The sequence below is a fragment of the Ictidomys tridecemlineatus genome, chromosome 11 (assembly GCF_052094955.1).
Source record: "Ictidomys tridecemlineatus isolate mIctTri1 chromosome 11, mIctTri1.hap1, whole genome shotgun sequence".
Taxonomy (NCBI): Eukaryota; Metazoa; Chordata; class Mammalia; order Rodentia; family Sciuridae; genus Ictidomys; species Ictidomys tridecemlineatus.
This window is the reverse complement of record NC_135487.1, coordinates 102936607-102960210: the sequence shown is the minus strand read 5'-3', so window position 1 is coordinate 102960210 and position 23604 is coordinate 102936607. Positions and strand designations below refer to the sequence as shown.

The following is a 23604-nucleotide window of genomic DNA, read 5'->3' as shown; positions in this document are numbered from 1 at the left end:
AAAAGAATTGAGCATGCCTTGGGAACTAAATAGATGACAACCAAAAGTGAAAAGGGGGTATTTTATTTGTTGTATAATGATATTACCACAAATTTAGCAGCTGACATTTTTCATCTCATAGTTTCTATGGGTCAGGAATCTGGCTCAGCTTTATTGGGTGCTTAGCTGTTTTCATCCCAAAGCTACACTCAAAATGTCAGTCAGGAATATGACATTAGCTCAAGGATCAGTTGGAGGAGGACCTCCTTCCAAGTTTATGTGATTGCTGATAGAATTCAGTTCTTTGTTGACTGCTGGACAGAGAACCTTAGTTTCTTGCTGGCTGCCAGCTAGAGACCAACTTCCCTTCCTTGCAAAAGGGGCTGCTCCCCATGGCCACTTATTTCATCAAAGCCAGTAAAGAAGTCTGGAAAGAAGGACACAGGATTCTTTGACATTACATCAATGACATTACATTGCTTTATCCTTTTCTATCAGAGGCAAGTCACAGGTCCTGTCCACAATCAAGGGGAGGGGATTGCACAGACATGAGTACCAGGAGGCAAGTTATGGGAACCATCTTACAATCTTCACCACAGGGTAAGAGACAAGGAAACAAGAAGTCAGTCCTGCAATCCTCTGTGTAAAGAATTCTGGAAAGAGCAGCATGGTAAGAGTTGAGCAGTCTCAAGTGAAAAGTTTAAAAAGCACAGGTCTGTGGTTAAAATGTATTTCACGTGCATTGCAGATAATAGACAAAGTACATCTTCTAATTTTTTTCTAGGTGTTAGGTTAGTGATTATCCACTTAACATTTACCCGTAACAAGCTTATTGACCCAGAAAGCTGGGAAGGTCACTGAAAGGCACAGATCCTTTCCACAAGAGAGGTTGTTTCCCAATCCCCAGTCAGCCCCTTAACTCTATTTGTAACACAGACCAAGAAAAGAATGCAATCACACTGGATGCATTCGAGCAAGGAACAGTTTTCAAGATGGGGAAAAGCCTATCATCCCACAGGCACACAGGTGAAAACATTGAGAAATTAGTGTACTGATTTATAAAAGCCTCATTAAGAAAAACACCTTGTGATGGGTGCATTAAATTTGGTGGAGCAGTTCCCCAAAAGTATTAGGGAAACTTGATTATATTCATTGTCAAAGGTTAAGCAACTGGGTTAAAGCATTTCAAGCCAGAAGGAAATAACTAATGTGATTTAAAAAAAATTAATTGCAGAAGTTATTTCACTGCCTCAATGAGCAGAGTGGGGATGCTGATACATACACGAATCTGCTTTAAAGTCATCTTTAGAGGGGTTTATGAGAACACCTGGTCTGTATATAGAAATATACATTCCTTACCCTTCAGCTGCAGGACAGGTGTCTCAAATGAACTGACGAAGAGGGACTTAGGGAGTTCAGATAGATAGTGAGGGGGAGGGGAGGGATTGAAAGTTAACCAGTGCTTTTTCTAATGTGAAGATTTTCTCATTCCCCTGCTTAAATACCATACATAACATCTGAGGCCTCAGTAAAATAACTGTTTCCCCCAATTTACCTTCATAATCTGACCTCTGCTTCCTTTACAGCTATATCTTTTGGCATGTGTCCTCTCCCCTGGCCCTGGAGTGCTGGGTTCAGAGAGTGACATAGTATGGATTGAGGAGCCAGGACTGCTGGCTATGCCACAACTCATCAGTGGCCTCCTGTGTACAGTATCTTCTCTGATAAGTGAGTCCTCCCCTATAAGTTGTGAGCACTAAGTCAATATTTCTAGAACATTTAGGAAAGATCAATGTTACATAAGTTTGTAAAACTAAATCATCCTGAAGCATCATGTTCTCTTTTGTATTTTCACACTTTTGTACTTTCTATCCCTTAAATCCTGCCCTCCATGCTCCACCCCTGGTCTTGCCTACTCATCTTCTAACCCAAGCCTAGAAATTACGTTTGAGAATCAAACCACTATGAAAGTGGTTAGTGATAGTCACCAATGATTCCTGATTGCTTTTCCTGTGGGAAAGCTTCAGATCCTCTTGAACTTCAGTGTAGCCTTGTGACTTGCTTTGGCCAATTATACATGAATAGAAATTATGCTCTTTTTCCAAGCAAAAACTAATGAGGAACCAATGTAAAAGTTGTCATGTCTGCCTCTTATTATGTGAGGCTACTATCCTAGCATCTTGTGTCAAGTTGAAGACATCATCAATCTTGGTGTCTAATTGACTAGGAAGAATAGGGATCCCTATAACCACAGTGGGGCATGAAAATTAAGGAATACACACATACTAAGCTACTGAGTTTTGCTTATTCTGATTGACATTCATTCTCCTCTCCCAGGCTAACTTAAATGCACTTATTTTAAATCTTTGCTCCCCTATAATTGTTTTCCTGTGTCAGCACTTAAAACATTGAATTCCAGTTGCTTTTTTAATATTTTTTTATTTGTTTTAATTAGTTGCACATGACATTATAAATCTCATCATATTTCAAATGAGAAGGGAACTGCAGGAATGTAGAAAATGTAGGGTGGCCGTTAATTCTCACATGTAGGACTTGCTTCAGTAAGGGATTTGGAGACTACCCCACGATGTAGACTTGGTTGCCAAAAGACAGATCTGATTGTAAGGAGTGTGAATTAGCATTAACAGGCAGAGTTTCTCTAAAATGCACCAGGATAGGCTCCTGTTGCTCTCTGATTCTAAGCCTTGAATTACAATGTGATAATGGCTGCCAGTTTCCATTTGTCTGTCATCAATAGAGATTTCACTTATCATACATGCCACATGAGTAAGGAAATGTAGACTAATAAAGTAGATAACACTGAACCTGAGAGGGAGGTCACCAGAGAGATGGAGACAAGAGCCAATCCAAGGAGTGACTTTCATTTGCTCATATCAATATTTAGTAAAAAAAGGTTTATAAGCAACATCTCTTTGGAATCTTCTAATCAAAGAAGGCCATTCTGCAAGCATTGTAAAGAAATGCAAAACAGCTCATTTGCAAATATGAGCACAATTTGTCTACTGCATTGGATGGCTCGCTGACTTTTCTGTTTCTGCCACTAAACTGTAAATCACCAGAGGGCAGGGACTAAATTTTTCTATTTAGTGCTTCCACTTCCTATTCCCTTACTATTTTATAAAGGGTGTATTACAAGTCATCAACATTATGCTTTGGTCTGTCATTTTCAAAATATCAACATTTGGGATTATTTCTGTTTGTTTACAATTATTCAAACTTTTATACAACTTTTATGCATCCTTCTTAATTAAAAAATTCTCATATTAGAAGGCCCCTGCCCCAAGGTAGGACACTGCTAGTTGACTCTCAATATCCATTCTCCCCATTTTCTTTTGTCATAGAATCTCCATCTTCCCAGGCAAAAGATGTCATTTCTGATATGATTAAGTTCTACAATGATAGCAGAAGTGTCATATGTCATTTCCAGGAAATTTCCTTAAAAGAGAGGGAACAATCCCCAATCTTCTTTCTCCTTCCTGCTGTTTGTAATGCAGATATAATGGATGGAAGTATAGCAGCTATTTGGGACTACGTGGTGACATAAAAAATGGAAACCATATGCTGAGCTATGACCCCAGCCCTGTTTTGTATTTTATTTAGAGACAGGGTCTCACTGAGTTGCATAGTGCCTCACTTTTGCTGAGGCTGATTTTGAACTCATGATCCTCCTGCCACAACCTCCAGAGTTGTTGGGATTACAGGCGTGCGCCACCATGCCCAGCTAGTTCACCTATTCTGATTACTAATACAGTTGGTTTCTAGTGTCTTACTTTAACTGTTAGGTAAGGTCATGTTTCCCTGAAAGTTTTTGATACATCTTGGTGTGTGGCATCATCTGGACATTAAAGGCTTAGGTATTTATTTTAGTCTTTTGTAATCTGGCTTTGAGCCTGTCTTTCCAGAAACCCTAAGCAGACTGCTTATTTTCTCTGTGCCCATAGTCACTTCCACTATTTCAGCACTGGATGGTGGCCTGAGTCTAAGTTTGCTGAGTCTACGGCTGGAGTTTTGTTGCTGTTTACCACTAGAGGGTGTTTGGAGCTCAGATTTGTCCCAAATACACAGGTGGTGTATTCAGCATGAAGCAGGGGAGTATCTAACAAAGAGTAATTCATCCCCTCAACCCTTCCCTGGGTCAGGCTCTGCCAACATGACTCATTCTCAACTTCTGGCCTGTGGTCCAGCACTACAAAATTCTGCCTAGTTCTGGCAGAATCATCATGGAGGGCCTAGCCTTATGCTTGTATGTAACACCTGTGGCCACCAATGACAGAATGCTATGTCACAACCTAAGCCCACTGCTCAACACAGGGGAAGGACCAAGGCCTACAATACCATGGGCTGCCTATGCTGCGGTGGACTCATGGCTCAGGATCACCACAGCCAGCCACCTGCAATGCTGATCAGGATAGAAGTCCAACTCTGCCTGACACAGGCTGGTTCAGAGGCCCATCCACGGGCACTTGCCTGTGGGTGGTGGCTTTTAGGATTTGCCCAGTGTTAGATTTCACCAGCACTGGGTTCCAGGCAAAGTCCTGTGCTTACCATTTATCTTACTCCAGCAACTGGAGTCTTATTTCATACTGTGGCCTGAGACTGAGACAGTGTTGATGAAGGTAGTCCCTTGGCCTCTGAAGTTGACACTAAGCTGGGTCACACCAGAATCTCACAGCATCAGAGAGTTACTAGTCTCAAGGAAGAATTTCTCCAGGCCCATTCCAAGACTGTCAGTGATCAAGGCCAAAACATGAGTCTGTCCCACCAACCATAGATCTCTACCTACTGGGAAAGATCAGAGGCTTTATCTGTGGTCTCTGTCCTGAGTATAGGGACCTTTGGGTTTTGTCTGCCATCACAACCCGTGATGAAATCAGACAGGGTCACTCCAGATGAATTGGGGTGGCACATAATAATCACACAGAGACAGAGAAAATATCTTTTTCTTGGGGTTCAGCGATGGCTCCTTATCCTCAGCTCCCACAAGGGAAGCAAGGTGGGGGGGGGGCGGGGAGAGAGAGAACACCAGAAGCCCTAATTATTGAGTGGAAGGCACTTGAGAAAGTTCCACCCAAATGAGGCAAGGGATTGGGTTTCGGGGGTGAAGCCCAGTCCCATTGGTCTCATTCCCCTGCAGAGCGGAGGTGGGGGTCCATCTGCTTCTGGAACAGGAAAGCCTTCTCCACACATCCATTGCTCAAGGCTAAGGGTCATGCTCAGCTCCTTTTCATGGCGGCTCTCGACAGTCTGCTGCTAGGTCTCATCACAACAGGATTGCACAGGCAAAGCCCTTTGCAGCTTTTCTACCCTACTCCCCAGTGAGTGGAATCTTGCTCACCCTCTGCTGCCCACAGTTGGAGGAGGGTTGAAGGAGGCAACCTTCAACCCTCCTCCAACTTTTATTTTGTTATTTATCTTTTTTGCAGTACTGAGGATTAAATCCATGGGTGCTCTACCACTGAGTTACATCCCCAGCCCTTTTTATTTTTTATTTTATTTTTTTTTTTTTGAGAGAGAGAATTTTTTAATATTTACTTTTTAGTTTTCGGTGAACACAACATTTTATTTTATTTTTATGTGGTGCTGAGGATCAAATGCAGCACCCCGTGCATGCCAGGCGAGCACGTTACGGCTTAAGCCATATCCCCAGCCCCCTTTTTATTTTTTATTTAGAGACAGGGATTCATCAAGTTGCTGCGGCTGGCCTTGAGCTTGTGGTCCTCCTGCCTCAGCCTCCTGAGTCATTGGGATTACATGCCCTGGTTCCCTTTTTATTTTCATCTGATCCATCTTCAAAATTCAATAAACTTTTGGCTTAACTAATTTTTTTTAGAGAGAATTTTTTAATATTTTTATTTTTTATTTTAGTTTTCAGTGGACACAATATTTTTTTTTAATGTGGTGCTGAGGATCGAACCCAGCGCCCTGCGCATTCCAGGCGAGCACACTACCGCTTGAGCCACATCCCCAGCCCTTAACTAATTTTTATCTTACCAGTTTCACAAACTTTTAGCTTCCCTTTCATCTTATCAGTTTTAACTTTTCAACTGATCATTTGATTCACAGTGACTATTGACATTTTGCCCATTGCTCCCTTGTTTCTTATGCAAGAGGCAACTGCAGACAGCGACCATCTGAACCAACGTCAACAGGACTCTCTTCTTACATCTGCTCCCTATTATGAGGTAATTCTTGGTTCTTTCTTACCAAGGCCCAACTCCTTCTCTCTAGCTTCTATTTTGGGAACCTGCTTATCAAGTGCTTCTCCAGTGAGTCCTGCTTCTTTGAGAGTGACCTGATATAAAATACAATAATTCTGACTACATACATTGCTTCAGTTGGTCTGGGGACCTAGGCCTTTATATCTCAGGTTACATTGTTCCAAGGACAGCTAGAACGTCTTCAGTGCTGAGGTAAAAGAGAGCTACTGGCTCAAACTCCAGTACCTGCATATATAAACTCTTCTGCATCTTATTCTACACCTTCATGGGCTAAAATAGCTGTTCCCAGAGCTGTAAATCCCAGTACTGGCTACGCAGGCAGGCCAAGGCTTCCTCAGAGATAATCCCTTCCAATTTCCAAATTTCCTGAGCATTGACCATCTACCAGACACTGCCAGACATATCAGAGATTAAAAAGTCCAACAAGCCCCTGCACCCTCTCCTCAATGAGCTTGTGACTGAGTGGGGTGACAACAGCCACAATACCCACTACAACACAGTGGAGTGTGTTCATGGAGAACGTCCTGGGAACACAGAGGAGGGCTGTCCAGACCAGGAACGCTTCCAGGAGAAGGGTCAGAAGATGGTCACCTGTGGGCTCCTTAGCCCCTTCCCATTAGCCCAGCACCTCTCTGAACCATGACACCCAGCTGCACATGGCCTATGGAGCCTTACTCCCTGCCACATGGATGAGGAACCCTGGCATGGAAGGAGCACCCTTCTATAGGAATCCCATGGTGAGGACCATAGGGACATGGAGAGGGGACAGCAACAACCTTAAATGACCTCATACCCTGTCTGACCACACAGAGTACCCATCCCCAACACCCCCCATGAATCCAGTTCCTGCTGTGGACAACAGAACAAAGAGGCTCTGACCACAGCTACACAGTGAGCCCCAAGAGTTAGAGGCAATGACACAGACACAGAGCAAGTGTGGTCCAGGCTTTATTAGGGTCAGACAGGGCTGGGCAGCTGCCATGCTGGGGACCAGAGCCAGCTCACCAGGTAGTACTGGAGTTTGGGGCAGTGCAGGGGAGCATGGACTCAGTTATGCTTCTCCAAGCGGAGCTGAGAGTTAGGTAGTAGACAGTAATGAGCAATGAAATGAATAGTAAGGTCAAAAGTATTGTTATTTTAGGTTCTTTTTGAACTACCTTCAAAGTGGCTGAGAAAGGAAAGGGTGGTAGTTCATTTGTAGAAAATAAACAGAAGCAAAGGAACTAATGGGAAAATATGTTTAAAAAAATAGAATCAATGGGACTAACTCCAATGAGGTTGGTGGGAAGCTGGGAAGTTTGGCTAAAGGTGTCTCTATTTGTCTGGGAAGGAAGATTGCTTTAGTAGTGCAGGTGCACTGAGGTAACTTCTGACCAGCTACTGACTCTAATGCCCACATTAACATGGAACTTGTAGATGACTTGCAGATGAAGACCCCCTAAATAGGATGACTACCATGACAGTTCAAAAACTCTACCACTCATCGTGAAGGAATTGAACACCTGATTGGCAAAGAGTGTAAAAGTTGGTCCCCATTTCTCTTGGTAAATAGCAAATAGTAATAAATTTGGAGACGACATTGTGTCCTTGGTCATCCTGTGCTCAGAGATGCCACCCCCTTCGGGTTCTCAGCTGGTGCCTTACTTTGCTTTTACTTCATTTTCATCTCTTTTCCACTCTATTGTCACTTATAATACAGTTCTCTTGCATGGCTTTTGGTGTCTGACTTTAAATTTTCTTTTGTCCAAATACAAGAACTGGGGTTTAGAGTTTCAGCTCCCTGCTTTCCTGTGACACTGAGAGGACTATCTGGATTCAGGGAAGAGAGGTGAAAGAGGAGGAGGGGACTTTGCTGAAAAAGGATAGAGAACTAAAGCTTGCAGAGGTCTGATTGGAGAAGGGCTTGGGTAGAAGAAAGGGAGCCAATGAGGTCTTGCAGAGGAGAAGGGAGTGAAAAGAAGGAGACAACTGGTGCCTTGAGGCAGTGCCCTAGCTGTGCTCCAGGTCCAGGATGGATCCCCTCCCCTGGTCCTGGCAGGCAGAGTCCTATTTGTTGCCCCATGCAGCCATCTTGGAATACACAGGTGTTGGGAGGAAGCGGCTGGACTTCATGTAGGCAGAGATCTTCTTCAGGCCCTGTGAATGGGAGAGAGGCAGGAGCTCAGGGCTGCTGCCCATCTGGAGTTAGAGCAGCCCACTCCAGGAGCAGCCTTTTAAGTGGGCTTACATGCTGAGCACAGACAGCAGTCAGTTTAGGTCCACAGCTCAGCTAAAGTCACTCATTGATTTCCTTTAACAAGTGCACTACTTTAATAAGGACTACCATTTGGGGTAGATGAACCTTTAGAGTACAATGTAGGTTCAAAAAATACACACAACAGCCCTGAAAGGTTGGTCCTACCATCACTGTCTATTAGGAGGGTACCTGAGGTGCAGAATGATTAGGCGATTTCCTCATGCTTACACAGCTAGTAAGTGGGACAAGCTGGATAAGGCCTGGCTCCATATCTCTAATCTTGTATTCTGTTTGTTGCATCCCCTCCTCCCCTACCCACAGAGGCCCCATCACTCTATCTGCAGAAATAGTCTCCTTTTTCTTCCACTCCTTGTTGCCTGAGTTTGCACACCGGAAGGATCTAGCAACACAAAGGTGAGGAGAACATACCAGAGCAGCTCTGCAGAGATCAAAGAGATATCATGCAGTGACTCAGCAAATCCCGGATGCCAGTATAAAAACAGAGGGAGGCCCACAAGAAAAGGCTGGGCAGGGATCTAATTAAAACTTGGTCATCAAAAAGTCCAAATTTCTCCCTGTGGTACTGAAGTTCAATCTCCCTGTGCACCAACCAACCTCACCTGCAGCCCTGATATAGGGAACCATAAGAAATGACATTTCAGATGTATTGTGTGCCTTCTTACCAAGAGTTGAGTTCCTAGATAATTCCTAAAGGACTCAAAGAGCAGGCTGCCTGTTCCCAACAATCCAGGCCATTCTGGCCTCTGGCTGCAACACTCCCTCCCTCACCCCATGGTCCTGCCAGCTCTTGCACAATCCTCAAGGCCACTTAGCCTGGGACCAGAACCAGCACTGATAAAAACAAGCTGAGAAGCAGATCACTTTCTGAGCTCAGTGGAAGTGGGAAGGGAACACAGATCTCAGGTTGAAAAACCTCTTGTACTAACATCTCAAACTCCCAAAGCTCTACTAAAGTAGTTTTGTTGGTGACAAGTGGACCTGGGTGACCTATAACTGACTGTAAGATGAAGTGCAAGCTGTGCTCCTCAGCAGCCAGATGGCACCATGGGTACCCTAGTCTGGTGCCTGCTGTTCCCTGCTACACTCAGTTCCAGGATGTGGACATCTCTACATGCACCACTGTGCTGAGAGCAAACCTCATATGGAGGAGACTATCCGTGAAACCAAATGAATAAGTATAAGACTCTACTACCCTGATGAAAAGCTGGGGTATTAGAAAATAACAGGTAGGGAGAGAGGAAGGGAAAGAACATCTTCCACCATAGAACAATGCAGACAAAAATCCCCTAAGGGTCCCCACATGTGTACTCATAAGCACCAGCCACCACCCTGGGGTCCCTGTGCTTACCCAGGTGGTACCCTGATGGAGCCAAGCCTATTGCAGAGCAGCTCTCAACACTGTCTGCGCCTTGCTCTGCCAGTCCCCCAGCCTCACCTCAGCCTCCCACCTCCAGCTGTACACACCCTGCCTCACTCTCCCCCTGCACAGCATCCTGGCCTGTGAAACCCAGGCTGCTCCTTCTGACAGAAGGCAGGAACAGCCACCCACCAGGGCCTTCAGTGGCACTGTGACCCTGAGCAAATGACTTATCCTCTACAGTCTCAGTTTCCATGTCTACCCAGTGGGACTCATAATTCCATCAGCCTCGTAGGAATATTGTAAAGATAACTTTGACGCCATAAATAGATGTGAGTGCAGGTCCTGGCATATAAAGACAGTGCTCAATAAATGCTGGTTACTCTTCCTTCACCTTCAGGACTAGGAAAGCATCAGAAAGGGAGAGGGAAAAAAGACATTCAAGAATGAGGAGGAGCAGGGGCATCACCTCAAAGCGGGACATGAAGTCCTTCAGGTTTGGGAATGCATCAAGGCACTTGGGTTCAAACAGACGGTGCTGGTCAAGGACATCATAAGCCATGAAATCCACAAAGGTGATCTGCAGAAAGACAAGAATGAATGGACACAAAATTCTGTATCCTGGAAAGAGTGATACCTAAAGATTTCTTTCTTTTACCTTGTCCCCTGCAAACCATGGGTGCTTCCCCAGGAACTGTGAGTAGAGCTTCATCTTCTCAGGCAGGGTCTTCAAGTACTCAGGCTTCTTTTTCTCCTGAAACAGAAATCAGCTGTCACCACCCTCAGAAAAGGGCTCCCTGACAGAGAGGCTAGTTTTGCCAGTGGTGTCCATGGCCCCAGCTGCCAAGGCCGAGCGGCAACTTCCCGCAGCCTGGGCCTGAGCCAATACCCATTCCCTGCATCACTATTTCTTAGACTCCTACTTGGTAGCATCCCCATCTCTCAGAGTGATACAAGTCAGACAGGAACTTGCAGGCCCTGAAACTGCACCACTCATCTTCACACCACTTCTCATGCATCACACCCAGGAGAATGGGAGTACCTGGCAGGCTCTGGAGTCAGATGTTGAATAGATTCAAAGAAGCAAAGTACTAAAAGATCTCAGAAGAAAAAAACAAAGTTCTACCTAGTGGGGTAAAAAGGTATAAAATGAGCATTTGAGTAGGGCATAAGGTTGGGAAGTATTTGAAGGAGGAAAAGGGACAGAAGGAAGGAAAAGGGTCAGCCCTGGCTGACCCTGAGCTGTGTATTAAGACAAGGCCCTGATTCATGCTGGTCTAGAGGATACAGCATGGGGGAAACATATGGCAGATGCCCAAAGACAAGGATGCATTACAATCCCCCACCTTGTGATTCTTTTTCTCATGGTTTTCATAGTGTTCTAGTAGCAGGCAGATAGTATGAACAGCTAGGAGAGAAAACCTATAGCTGGGATTAAAGGTCAGAGATTAAAAGGATCCTAAATACCAACTCTACGTTGAGGAACTGAATTTCCAACCTACAATACCCTAAGTTTGGTGGCAATTGACTCACAGTGTTTATTTGATAATATTTGGGAATTCTGGGGGTCAATTTGTTAAGACAAATAATTCCTTAGAGAATCAGTCTTGTGGACCAGTGTAGATGTGAACCAAAGAGATTAACTCCTATTCCAATGCAATGATCCATGCAATGGGTGACTCACAAAGTCAGGGCTGTAGCAGACCATGGCAAGCTGCATGCGAGTGTCCATAGCCTGGTTCTCCAAAATGTCCACACGAGTCTTCTCCTCTTCTGTCTCCCCACCTGTAGTCCATGCAACAGAGGTGCACCCTCAGCCTCCCACCCCAGCCATGCCAGGGACATGGCCACCATCCCCCACACCCTATAGCCAGCCCCACTCACACAGGTTATGCTTGCGGGCAATGTAGCGCAGGATGGCATTGCTTTGGGTGATCTTGTGAACTCCATCGATTAAGTAGGGCAGCTGGATGGACAACCGGGGAAGGTCAGGTGGAACACCTGGTCCCACAGTCTCTCTTCCCTGAGTTAGGTCCTGTGAGACCTGGCACTTGTTGTGTCTGGCCCATGGTAATCACTATGTCAGCATACCATAGAATGAACGAATGAGCTGAGACACAGCTGCCATAGAAAGTGTAGATACCCAGAATTGAAAGTAGCTGAGCAGAAGCACTGATCGTCACAACTAAGCAGGGCAACAAGATGAGGTAGGGATTCAATCACTTCCCCAACCACCCCATCCTCCACACCTACATTGGGAAAGTCCAGGCTCAGCTTGAATTTCTCACTCAGCCACTGGCTTCTGTCATAGTCTGGAGCTGTGGAGAAGATGATGTGAAACAAACCCCACTGAGTCCAACCCTCCTTCCCAGGACCCTCACAAGGAGGCAGGGGCAAGACCCCTAAGAAGTGGATCTGGAATCTAAGTCACTCACCTTCCAAGGTTAAAAGGTAAAAAAAGTTTCTAAGGGCCGTGAACCCAACATGACTGAGGCTTACAAAATGTTCAGGCAAGGGCTAAGGGGAACCTACCGAAATCACAAAGAAAAGAGGAGCCAGCACTCCACTCCCAGAGTCTTGTCTTGGAAGACCAAAATGCACCCTCACAGAAGTTTGAAGAATGGGCAGCCCCTGCATCCAGAGAAGGGAGGGCTGTTAAGGTGAAAAACAGTGGCCTGGCATAGATTGCTAGGCACCAATCAGCAGAAGCCAGGTGGGGTCTGAAGAGGAGGGTGCCATTACCGTCCCCCATGGTGTATCTCTTCTCCTCATAGCTTGAGTCTGTGTATTCCAGGAGCAGGCGGATGGGGTGAGCCAGCTGGGAGAGATGGCCATGGCAGAGGTCAAAGATGGAGGGACCCTGCCTGTATGATTTCCTCTCTTCCAAACAAACCCCACCCACCTTTACCCACTACACACACACACACACACACATACACACACACACACACATAAAGGGTGGCAAAGGCCTTCTGACACAGACAGGCAGAGAGCTCCAGCAGGTGCTGACAGGGATCTGTCTCCTAGAAGGAGACTCCCTACTGCTCAGCAAAGTGCCTGCCCCGTCCCCCTCTCACTGGCTAGACAGACCCTTAGCTCACCCCGCGGATGTCCCAGTATCCCAGTGTCATAGGCATGGTGCTGTGCACAGGCCTCTCTGCTAGGTTGGCTTTCAACTTCTGAGAGAGCCTGGGGTGCAGAAGGTGGAGCCTAGTTCTGGTCTGGTTTTAGGCCCTCCCCACCCCGCCCCCCATTCCCACCAACCCGAAGTCCTGAGTGCCAGCCAGAGCCCAGGGGAGGGAGGAGTAAGATCCAGTGCAGGGATGGTCCCAGAACCTGGGCTGGGTGCCCAGAAGCCAAAAGCCAGGCTCTGCTAGCCTTCTCCTTAGTCCGGCCAAAAGCTCCCTGTTCCCCTCTCCCCACCCGACTCACTTGCTGAGTCCACAGGCAGCTGCAGTGCTCTTGAAGACAGGCCAGACAGTGAAAGAGCAACACTGTTCTTTCCAACCTTGCATTGCTCAGCCGAGTTCGTGCGTGCTTAGGGAGGTTCAAGCAGTCAGGGCCAGGTGCTCCCAAACTGGGAGTTTCATTCAGCATCCATCACTGAACAATCTCAAAGTTCCTCAATGCTTTATAAGTGATAGCAGCCTCATGAATAAAGGAACAGTGTCAATGAAATAGGAAAGCCCCCCAGAAATATGTGGTCTCCCTGTTTTTCCATAGGGAATTTGGGGGATGTGGCCCTTCAGTCACCAGGCTAAGGAGTATACAAATTAGCCAATTACTATTTTGACCCTGTTTGTGTAAGTAAATTCAAGAACCAGACACAGAGGGGGACACTGAGGTACTGCCCAATTGCTGAGAATCTCTCACACTGAGCAGCAGAAGTGGCCACAACTGGGGTATGAGCTTGGGTGAAGATTCTATTCTCCAAAGAGCAGACACCTCTCCTGCTACCATGGAGAAACAGGAAGGGGCTCAGAGGGACCCTGGAGGACTCTGCACAGGACACAGGTAGGCCAGGGCCAGACCTCAGCTTTCCAGGTCCCTGTATTCCAGCCCTGGCCCTGGCTCCTGACCCATGCGTGTTCTTGGTATGAGAAGGAGTCTCAGATGGTCTTTGATGTCACTCTGGGATCTAGGACCTGGGGTGCAACCCTCACCAGGACAAGGTCCTATCCAAGTATGCTACAGGTAAAGAAAATATGTTTTGTAAAATTCAGTCCTCTGGAAAAGCAGAGAGGCATCAGCAGCATGTTCTCGAAGAGCCTCAGAGACCTGGCTCTCAGGTGCCATCTGCTGTCGGCAGCCTCCCGCCGCAGCATGGCTCTGCCTGGAGTGGCAGACACAGGGTCCCACGGCCACGTGGCTGTCCAGCAGGAGTGCCTCAGAACTGTAGCACCAGTACCTGTCAACACTGACCCCAAGGCCACCCGGCCTTCTTGAGGACAGCTGCCTTGCTGTGCTGGACTTTCTCATGTGGGTCTGGAGGTCAGGAGAAAGGTCCCCAGGGGAAAGGTGTAGGGAGACTGTTTCAAAAGGAAGAGAGGTAGGACAAATTGCTCTGATTGATTTTGAACTATGAAAAAGGATTTGATAAGACGTAACAAAAATTTGAAAACAGGTGAGTGGAACTAAAAATGAAATGGGTTTCTATGTTAAAGGGCAAGATCGTTGCTCTGTAGGAAGCAAAGTTTGGAAATTAGCTAAGACTTTGTTGAGACTGCAGGGTGTAAACCCAGCATATCAGTAAAGGTTTTCCCGACAGGAACAAGGTGTGAAGTGGGCATGAAGGAGCACAGATAAAGGTCATCTTATCCCGATTAATTCAAAGAAATGACACACCCTGCATGTCTCTGTAAAATGGAGGAGCTGACTGAGACCATGTCACTTGGAGTGCAGTCCCTGTTACAAATGATGCCTTCAGTCAGGTTCAATTCTCCCAACTCAAATCATCTGTGTCTAAGCTCTGGCTGCAGCCTCAGGCCCCAGAGTAAACCCCTATGTCGTTTTGCCTAAAGTGAGGTAAGAGCAGCACACCCACATACATGGGCCTCTGAATTATTAAGTTCTCATTATACATCAAGGTTTGTCATAATCAGTTTGATAAATCCTTAGCACAGACACATAAAATTTCTAGATCCAATTGAGGAAGTGATTTTTAAAACCAAAATTAATGAGATGAAAAATTTTGAAAGACAGAGGATGGATATTTTACATTGGTGTGCATCCCGTTGTTCCCTCCTTTTTGAAAATACACTTGTGGATGTGCCAACACAGAGACACTCCCATGACTGAGATCATCCTTCAAATTGCCTGCAGTTTGGCTCTTAAGGACTGAAGACAGGTGGGAACTACAGGGAAGAGCTTTTGGAAATAGGAGACATATCTTTGTGTTTTTCTACACTGAGCATAGCGGAGAGGGAGAGAAGTCAAGTGCAGGAAAAGGAGGCCATGTTGCCTAGGACAAGGACTCTGAGCATCTGGGAGGGTGGAGCCAGAGCACGGGGGCCCCCTCCAGAGGAAGAGAACAGCTCTGCAGAAGGAGGGGAAGAAGGAGATGAACAGGTTCGCCAAGGGGGATTCCAGGGTCCAGAAGGACCACCCAAATGGGTGACATGGTCTCTGAGAGGGACTAGGGAGCAGTGGGATTAGGGACAGTTAGATGTATGTGACCTCAAAGAAATTCACCCCGATATTGCCTGGTCTCCTGGATATCTATGTGCTCTGTCCCAACAGTACTGTGTGGACCACATTAGAGGAACACTATGGGATAATCAAATTATATGGGATGAAATTTGAGTAAGGGCCCATAGAGTGATCTCTGGACAAGATTCCATGACTCCTTCTAGGTCTGCGAGTGATATACTGACACTCTCAAGGTAAAAATCACAGAAATCCTACCTATAATGGCCTCAGAATTTTAAAGATATCACCATAGAAATAATACCAACAAATTAATTCAATAAGTTCTACTTCGTGGAAATTTTTTCAAATTCTCTTAAATATTGTTTTGGTAAATTCAGAAAATACAGTATATTTTCTTATCTCTGAAAAAATCAGATGAATATCACTATTTCCTAGATTTCCACCAGATGGAATGAGAAAAAGAGCATCCTACGTCCTGACCATATTAAGAAATGGTTAAGGGCTAAGGTACAGCTCAGTATGGGTCAGGCCATGGGTTTGATCCCCGTCACCACAAAAAAAAAAAAAAAAGAAGAAGAAGAAAAAGAACAATTAGGTTAAACATACTAGGGATTTTATTTTGACCAATAACAACACAGTTCAATTTTTTTTTTTCAAAAATTGTGTAAAACGAGATAAAACAAAGAAGAAAATTATTGAACTTTTATTAATATGCTTAGGAAACCAGTAATCAATTCTTCCTAAACATTAGCTAAATTTATTTATTTACTTACTTATTTTGGGGGGTGCTGGAGATTGAACCCAGGGCCTTGTGCAAGCGAGGCAAGCACTCCACCAGTTGAGCTATATCCCCAGCCCCTTTAGCTAAATTATAGAGCATTAGTCCAACAACAAAAACCCCAAAGAAAATTTCAAGTTAACAAACCTCAGGACTAAGAAAAAAAGACTTAAAAATTAGTACAAATTATTTCAAAATTGAGGAGACAACCAATTGGATAAATACAAATATATCAACATTTTTAAAAGAAATTAAGTTTGAATGAACTAATAATGCATAATAAAGAAAAATCATAAGCCAAAATACACTTGTTACTCAGGAATTGCTGTAAAGAATTTTGAAGTTCCCAAATTTCCTGACCATTGACTATATACAAGACACTGCCAGACATATCAGAGATAAAAAGTCCGACAAGCCCTGCGCCCTCTCTTCAATGAGCTTGTGACTGAGTGGGGTGACAACAGCCACAACACCCACTACAACACAGTGGGGTGTGTTCATGGAGAATGTCCTGGGAACACAGAGGAGGGCTGTCCAGACCAGGAACACTTCTAGGAGAAGGGTCAGAATGTGGTCACCTGTGGGCTCCTTAGCCCCTTCCCATCAGCCCAGCACCTCTCTGAACCATGACACCCAGCTGCACATGGCCTATGGACCCTTACACTCTCCCACATGGATGAGGAACCCTGGCATGGAAGGAGCACCCTTCTATAGGAATCCCATGGTAAGGACCACAGGGACACGAACAGGGGACAGTGACAACCTTAAGTGACCTCATACCCTGTCTGACCACACAGAGCACCCAACCCACACCCCCATGCACCCAGTTCCTGCTGTGGACAACAGACCACAGCCACACAGTGAGCCCCGAGGGTAAGAGGCAATGACACAGACACAGAGCAAGTGTGGTCCAGGCTTTATTGGGGTCAGACAGGGCTGGGCAGCTGCCATGCTGGGGACCAGAGCCAGCTCACCAGGTAGTACTGGAGTTGGGGCAGTGCAGGGGACTCAGTCATGCTCCTAAAAGCAGAGCTGAGGACTGTCTGGTTGGATTTAGGATAGGGATAAGGAAGGGGAGCTGTAACGTACAGTGGATTTACTAGACAAGGGGTTGATTAGGAGAAAAGGAAGGCAATGAGGCCTTGCAGAGGAGAAGGTTGTGGAAAGAAGAAGGGAATGAGAAGACAGATGCCAGGATGCTGAGAGTTAGTTGTGCCCGAGGACCCGGAACAGCAGGGGCAACCTTGGATCCCCATTTAATCTTGTCATGACAGTTTACTATTTTTTATTCCAATGGGCCATCTTTGCAAAAATAGGCCTGGGGAGGAAGCGGCTGGACTTCATGTAGTCAGAGATCTTCTTCAGGCCCTGTGAATGGGAGAGAGAAAGCGGGAGCTCAGGGCTACTGCCCCATTCCAGGAGCAGTCTTGCCAGGAGGGTTCAAGGGCTGAGCACAGAACAGTTGGCTCACGTTTGAGCTCTGGAAGGAAACCAATTTCCTGGGACTTAGGGGACACTGAATGCAATGTTGAGGGTTTTATTTCATTGGAAGTTATACTCAATTACACTCAATGATCCCACAAGATTAGTTGTGCAGAATTTATCTGGAAGGAATCCAAGGTGCAGAGAAGTTAAGGGACTTCCTCATGCTCACAGAGCTGGTACATGGGAAAGGGCTGGATGGAGCCTGGCCCTGTCTCTCTAATTCTGTGGCCTCTCTGATACAATCTCTTTTCCCCTTTTCACAAGAGGCCCTGACACTCTTTGTCTGCACAAATCTTGCATAGCCAGGCTCCTTCTTGCCTCTATTTGCCCAAAATCTAGTAGAACAAAGGGGTTGGCAACATGCCTATACAGTTTAATAGACAGAAAAGTGGCCCAGTGACTCAGCAAATCCTGGGTATAGGTAAACAAGGAGAGGTGAACCACCAAGAGAAGTGCTGATCAGCTTTCATCATTCAACCAGAGCAAAAACCCCAAACTCTGAAACCTGGTACCTGACTGAGCCCGATTCACCATGTGCCTACCTACCTCATCTTTGTCCCTGCTAGAGGAGACTGTGTTGAATGACACTTGGGTGTGCTGTGCACTATCTTTTTAGGATTCAGTGCCCACAAAATGTGAATGGATTTAATATCCTGGGCTACCTCCACAGGAAAAAGCTAGCAGTCCTCAGGTTTCGGCCCTCTCATGTCCTCTACCCAGACCACCCTACCCCACCCCAACAGTCCTGTCAGTCCTTGCACAATCCCAGAAGCTACTCACTCTGACTCAGCCTTGTAGGAATATTGTAAAGATAACTTTGATGCCATAAATAGAAGATGTGAGTGCAGGTCCTGGCATATAAAGACAGTGCTCAATAAATGCTGGTTACTCTTCCTTCACCTTCAGGACTAGGAAAGCATCAGAAAGGGAGAAGGAAAAAAGACATTCAAGAATGAGGAGGAGCAGGGGCATCACCTCAAAGCGGGACATGAAGTCCTTCAGGTTTGGGAATGCATCAAGGCACTTGGGTTCAAACAGACGGTGCTGGTCAAGGACATCATAAACGAGGAAATCCACAAAGGTGATCTGCAGAAAGACAAGAATGAATGGACACAAAATTCTGTATCCTGGAAAGAGTGATACCTAAAGATTTCTTTCTTTTACCTTGTCCCCTGCAAACCATGGGTGCTTCCCCAGGAACTGTGAGTAGAGCTTCATCTTCTCAGGCAGGGTCTCCAAGTACTCAGGCTTCTTTTTCTCCTGAAACAGAAATCAGCTGTCACCACCCTCAGAAAAGGGCTCCCTGACAGAGAGGCTAGTTTTGCCAGTGGTGTCCATGGCCCCAGCTGCCAAGGCCGAGCGGCAACTTCCCACAGCCTGGGCCTGAGCCAACACCCATTCCCTGCATCACTATTTCTTAGACTCCTACTTGGTAGCATCCCCATCTCTCAGAGTGATACAAGTCAGACAGGAACTTGCAGGCCCTGAAACTGCACCACTCATCTTCACACCACTTCCCATGCATCAGACCCAGGAGAATGGGAGTACCTGGCAGGCTCTGGAGTCAGATGTTGAATAGATTCAAAGAAGCAAAGTACTAAAAGATCTCAGAAGAAAAAAACAAAGTTCTACCTAGTGGGGTAAAAAGGTATAAAATGAATATTTGAGTAGGGCATAAGGTTGGGAAGTATTTGAAGGAGGAAAAGGGACAGAAGGAAGGAAAAGGGTCAGCCCTGGCTGACCCTGAGCTGTGTATTAAGACAAGGTCTTGATTCATGCTGGTCTAGAGGACACAGCATGGGGGAAACATATGGCAGATGCCCAAAGACAAGGATGCATTACAATCCCCCACCTTGTGATTTTTTTTCTCATGGTTTTCATAGTGTTCTAGTAGCAGGCAGATAGTATGAACAGCTAGGAGAGAAAACCTATAGCAGGGATTAAAGGTCAGAGATTAAAAGGATCCTAAATACCAACTCTACGTTGAGGAACTGAACTTCCAATCTATAATACCCTAAGTTTGGTGGCAATTGACTCACAGTGTTTATTTGATAATATTTGGGAATTCTGGGGGTCAATTTGTTAAGACAAATAATTCCTTAGAGAATCAGTCTTGTGGACCAGTGTAGATGTGAACCAAAGAGATTAACTCCTATTCCAATGCAATGATCTATGCAATGGGTGACTCACAAAGTCAGGGCTGTAGCAGATCATGGCAAGCTGTATGCGAGTGTCCATAGCCTGATTCTCCAAAATGTCCACACGAGTCTTCTCCTCTTCTGTCTCCCCACCTGCAGTCCACACAACAGAGGTACACCCTCAGCCTCCAACCCCAACCAAGCCAGGGACATGGCCACCCTCCCCCACACCCTACAGCCAGCCCCACTCACACAGGTTGTGCTTGCGGGCAATGTAGCGCAGGATGGCGTTGCTCTGGGTGATCCTGTGAGGCCCGTCAATCAAGTAGGGCAGCTGAATGGACAACCAGGGAAGGTCAGGTGGAACGACCATTTCCCAGTCCCCCACCTGAGACCTGGCACTTGTTGTGTCTGGCCCATGGTAATCACTATGTCAGCATACCATAGAATAAATGAATGAGCTGGGACACAGCTGCCATAGAAAGACAGTGTAGATACCCAGAATTGAGGTTAGCTGAGCAGAAGCACTGATCCTCACAACTAAGCAGGGCAACGACATGAGGTAGGGATTCAATCACTTCCCCAACCACCCCATCCTCCACACCTACATTGGGAAAGTCCAGGCTCAGCTTGAATTTCTCATCCAGCCACTGGCTTCTGTCATAGTCTGGAGCTGTGGAGGAGAAGATGATGTGAAACAAACCCCACTGAGTCCAGCCCTTGTTCCCCAGCACCCTCCCAAAGAATCAGAGGTAAGAACCCTGAAAGAGTGGATCTGGAATCTGAGTCTTTCAGCCTCATATTCCAAGGTTACAGGAGTAAAGAATGTTTATAAGGGCTGTGGACCCTATATGAGGCTTAAAAAGGGTTTAGGCAGGGGCTAAGGGGAACCCATTCTCATTACACATACAGAAGGCCACAGCAATCCCCTCTCAGATCTTGCATTGAAAGGCCAAAATATACTGTCAAAGAGGTTTCTGGGAGGGCCAGGCTTTAGGTGCAGCAGGCCTGCAGACCCGAGCAACAGATGGTCTGGGCATGAGTGCTAGGCAACAACCAACAAGAGGCAGGCTGGTGTTTGAACAGGAGGGTGACATTACCATCTCCCATGGTGTATCTCTTCTCCTCATAGCTTGAGTCTGTGTATTCCAGGAGCAGGCGGATGGCATGAGCCAGCTGGGAGAGAGGGCCATGGCAGAGGTCAGAGATGGAGGTACCCTAACTGTGCGACTTCAATTCCTCCAAGGGAACACCACTCACCCTCTACACTTATCCTATACACACACACACACACACACACACACACAGAGAGAGAGAGAGAGAGAGAGAGAGAGAGAGAGAGAGAGAGAGAGAGGGGCAAAACTCTCTTGAACAATCAGAGAGCTCCAGTAAGGACTGAAGAGGACCCATCTTCTAGAACCAAGCCCCCAGCCACTCCTCAGGTCCCAGTGCCACGTCCCCATCCCACCTGCCATGCCGTCCCCTAGCTCACCCCGCGGATGTCCCAGTATCCTAGTGTCATAGGCATGGTGGGCTAAGCTGACTGACAAACCTCTGCCAGGCTGGCCTCCAACTTCCAGTCTGAGGCGGCGGCACAGAGGGGTGGAGCCTGGTTTGGGTTGGGTCTGTGGCCCGCCCAGCCCCGCCCAGCCCCGCCCCGGATTCCCTCCAGCCCTAAGGCGAGCCTGGACCCTGGGAGGGAGGAGTCTCCGTCAGCGGCTTCCCGCCCCACTCCGCTGGGTGTGCAGGAGTGGCTGTGCACTTCAAGACAGGTCCCTGGGTGACAGAGCAAGGTCCTTGTTCCTCCTTCCCCTCCTCACATTACTCAGTCTTGGCTCCTGGGCGAAACCCCTTCTGGCTCTGAAGACTCAGCCTGCCAGGCCACGTCAAAATGGAATCATTCAACCTGAGAGATTAATGCTCCTCTTCGTCCACAGTAATTCCTAAAAATCAAGTGGTCTACACGTCTCGACCAAGGTGTCTATTCAGAGATCATGTCTCTGGGGTTAGCAGAGTGCAGTCTCTGTTAGAGATCTCCCATTCAAACAGGACCAAACCTCCCAGCTCAGATCCCAAGAACATCCAGACTCAAGAAGCAACCTCTGGCCTCAAAGTGAATTACCCTAAAGGCAGGAGGCCCCTGGTGGTTACCGTTCTAGTACCTTACCTGTTTCTCGCTTTGGGTTTTACACATCTTCCATTTCAAAAGAAAATATTTCTAAATCCCACTGTGGAGATGATTTCTTGAAAAACCGTTAACCAGAATGATAAATGAGTAAACGAAATGATTAACATGAATTAGAATAATGATTTTGAAAGACACAGGACAGATGTTATACACTGATGTTCAACTATCTGGTCTCTATCCACCGGAAAAGCATTTGTGGAGATCCCACCACACACGTGATAGAAGGCAGTTCATGTGAATGCAGTTTAGCTATTAAGGACCAAAATTCAGTGCACATTACCTGGGAGGATTTTGGAAATATGGCACATACTTAGTGAGCATAGTGGAGAGGGAAAGAGGTCAAGTGCAGGAGGAGGTCATGCTGCCCAGGACAAGGACTCTGAGCAGCTGGGAAGGTGGGGCCAGAACGCAGAGGCCCCTTCAGAGGAGGAAGCTCTATAGAAGGAGGGGAAGAAGGAGACCAGCAGTTCTCCAAAGTGAGCCCCAGGGCCCAGGAGGAGGATCATCCAAAAGGGTGACTTGGGTCTCTGAAAGGCACCAGGGAGCTGTGGGGAGTAGGATACTTGAAAGTGGTCTGAAACAAGGGACTGTGCCTACCTGACCTCTCAGAAAGTCCCACCCCAAAGTTGCTTTTTCCACGGAACATCTACATGCTCTGATGGTACTGTGTGGACCAGTTCTAAATGTTTAGAGGAACACACTGGGATAATCAAAATATATGGATGAAATTTAGCCAAACCCCTACAAAGTGGCTTCTGGACTAGATTTCAAAAGTCCTTCCAGGTCTGTGGGTGACATGCAGTCACCATCATGGAAAATTCATAGAAATCCAACATAAAATTAAGTACAAAATAATTTTTTTAGTAGAAATAAATATCAACAACTGGATCTAGTGGCACATGCCTGTAATCCCAGTGACTCCGGAGTCTGAGGCAGAAGATCACACATTCAGGCCGACCTCGGCAACTTTGTGAGACTCTGGGGATGCAACTCAGTGGAAAAGCACCCTGGATTCAATCTCCCAATCCTGGGGGGGGGAGGGGAAAGTAAGACAAAAGAAAGAGAGAGAGGGAGGAAGGAAGAGAGAAAGAAGAATCGAAGGAAGGAAGTGGGGAAAGGAAGGAAAGAAGAGATCAACAGACAAATTTTTTAAGAAATTAAATCTGTTAAATATCATCTAGGTAAACTTAGAACATCCAGAATAGAAAGAACATGCTCTTAAATCTGAAAAGAAGAAAATGAAAATCACCGTTTATAAGATGCTGCCAAATTGGAATTAAGGAAAAAAAAATTCCCTACATGTCTGAGATGTCAAGAATAAGGCAATTTAGGGATTTTAGAAAGTTAGCAACAATGTTTAAGGTTAGGAAACTATGGAAAATAATAAAGAATGCCAAGGAGAAAAATATTGAAACTTTCATCCATAACCCTTAAGAAACCAATAGTTGATTCTCTAAAACCTTTAAATTCGTAAAGCATTTGTCCAATGACAAAAATTAGAAGGGAAATAATAAGTTCATAACAGGATGAAGAA

At 46.1% G+C, this 23604-nt stretch overlaps 2 protein-coding genes across 3 annotated transcripts; both read right to left on the bottom strand.

Annotated features, from left to right (window-relative positions):
• Window positions 1-7150: 7150 nt before the first annotated feature.
• Window positions 7151-13090, bottom strand: LOC101960145 (glutathione S-transferase Mu 2). The gene is made up of 9 exons (XM_005338100.5): window positions 12934-13090; window positions 12575-12650; window positions 12365-12463; window positions 12086-12150; window positions 11717-11798; window positions 11517-11617; window positions 10491-10586; window positions 10302-10412; window positions 7151-8354 (listed from the first exon to the last, which is right to left on the bottom strand). The coding sequence occupies exons 1-9, from the start codon at window positions 12967-12969 to the stop codon at window positions 8265-8267; spliced, it is 756 nt and encodes a 251-aa protein (XP_005338157.2). The 5' UTR covers window positions 12970-13090; the 3' UTR covers window positions 7151-8264.
• A 4070-nt stretch (window positions 13091-17160) lies between these two features.
• On the bottom strand, window positions 17161-21528 carry LOC101975766 (glutathione S-transferase Mu 2). Of its 2 annotated transcripts, none has more exons than XM_078026958.1 (8): window positions 21375-21528; window positions 20983-21058; window positions 20491-20555; window positions 20135-20216; window positions 19935-20035; window positions 18909-19004; window positions 18720-18830; window positions 17161-17627 (listed from the first exon to the last, which is right to left on the bottom strand). In XM_078026958.1, the coding sequence occupies exons 1-8, from the start codon at window positions 21408-21410 to the stop codon at window positions 17538-17540; spliced, it is 657 nt and encodes a 218-aa protein (XP_077883084.1). In that variant the 5' UTR covers window positions 21411-21528; the 3' UTR covers window positions 17161-17537. The 2 variants fall into 2 exon arrangements, with proteins under 2 accessions (XP_077883084.1, XP_077883085.1); XM_078026959.1 differs by having other exon boundaries at window positions 21435-21458.
• Between the last annotated feature and the right edge of the window lie 2076 nt (window positions 21529-23604).

What these genes read in the sequence shown, in the direction of transcription:
- LOC101960145 (XM_005338100.5), bottom strand. Translation starts at nt 12,969, where the DNA reads ATGCCTATGACACTGGGATACTGGGACATCCGCGGG. An exon ending in GATACTGGGACATCCGCGGG is followed by an intron (nt 12,651 to 12,933) that starts GTGAGCTAAGGG and finishes CATCTCTCCCAG; the next exon opens with CTGGCTCACCCCATCCGCCT. An exon ending in TGCCCGCAAGCATAACCTGT is followed by an intron (nt 11,618 to 11,716) that starts GTGAGTGGGGCT and finishes CATGGACTACAG; the next exon opens with GTGGGGAGACAGAAGAGGAG.
- LOC101975766 (XM_078026958.1), bottom strand. Translation starts at nt 21,410, where the DNA reads ATGCCTATGACACTAGGATACTGGGACATCCGCGGG. An exon ending in GATACTGGGACATCCGCGGG is followed by an intron (nt 21,059 to 21,374) that starts GTGAGCTAGGGG and finishes CCTCTCTCCCAG; the next exon opens with CTGGCTCATGCCATCCGCCT. An exon ending in GAGATACACCATGGGAGATG is followed by an intron (nt 20,556 to 20,982) that starts GTAATGTCACCC and finishes TCTCCTCCACAG; the next exon opens with CTCCAGACTATGACAGAAGC.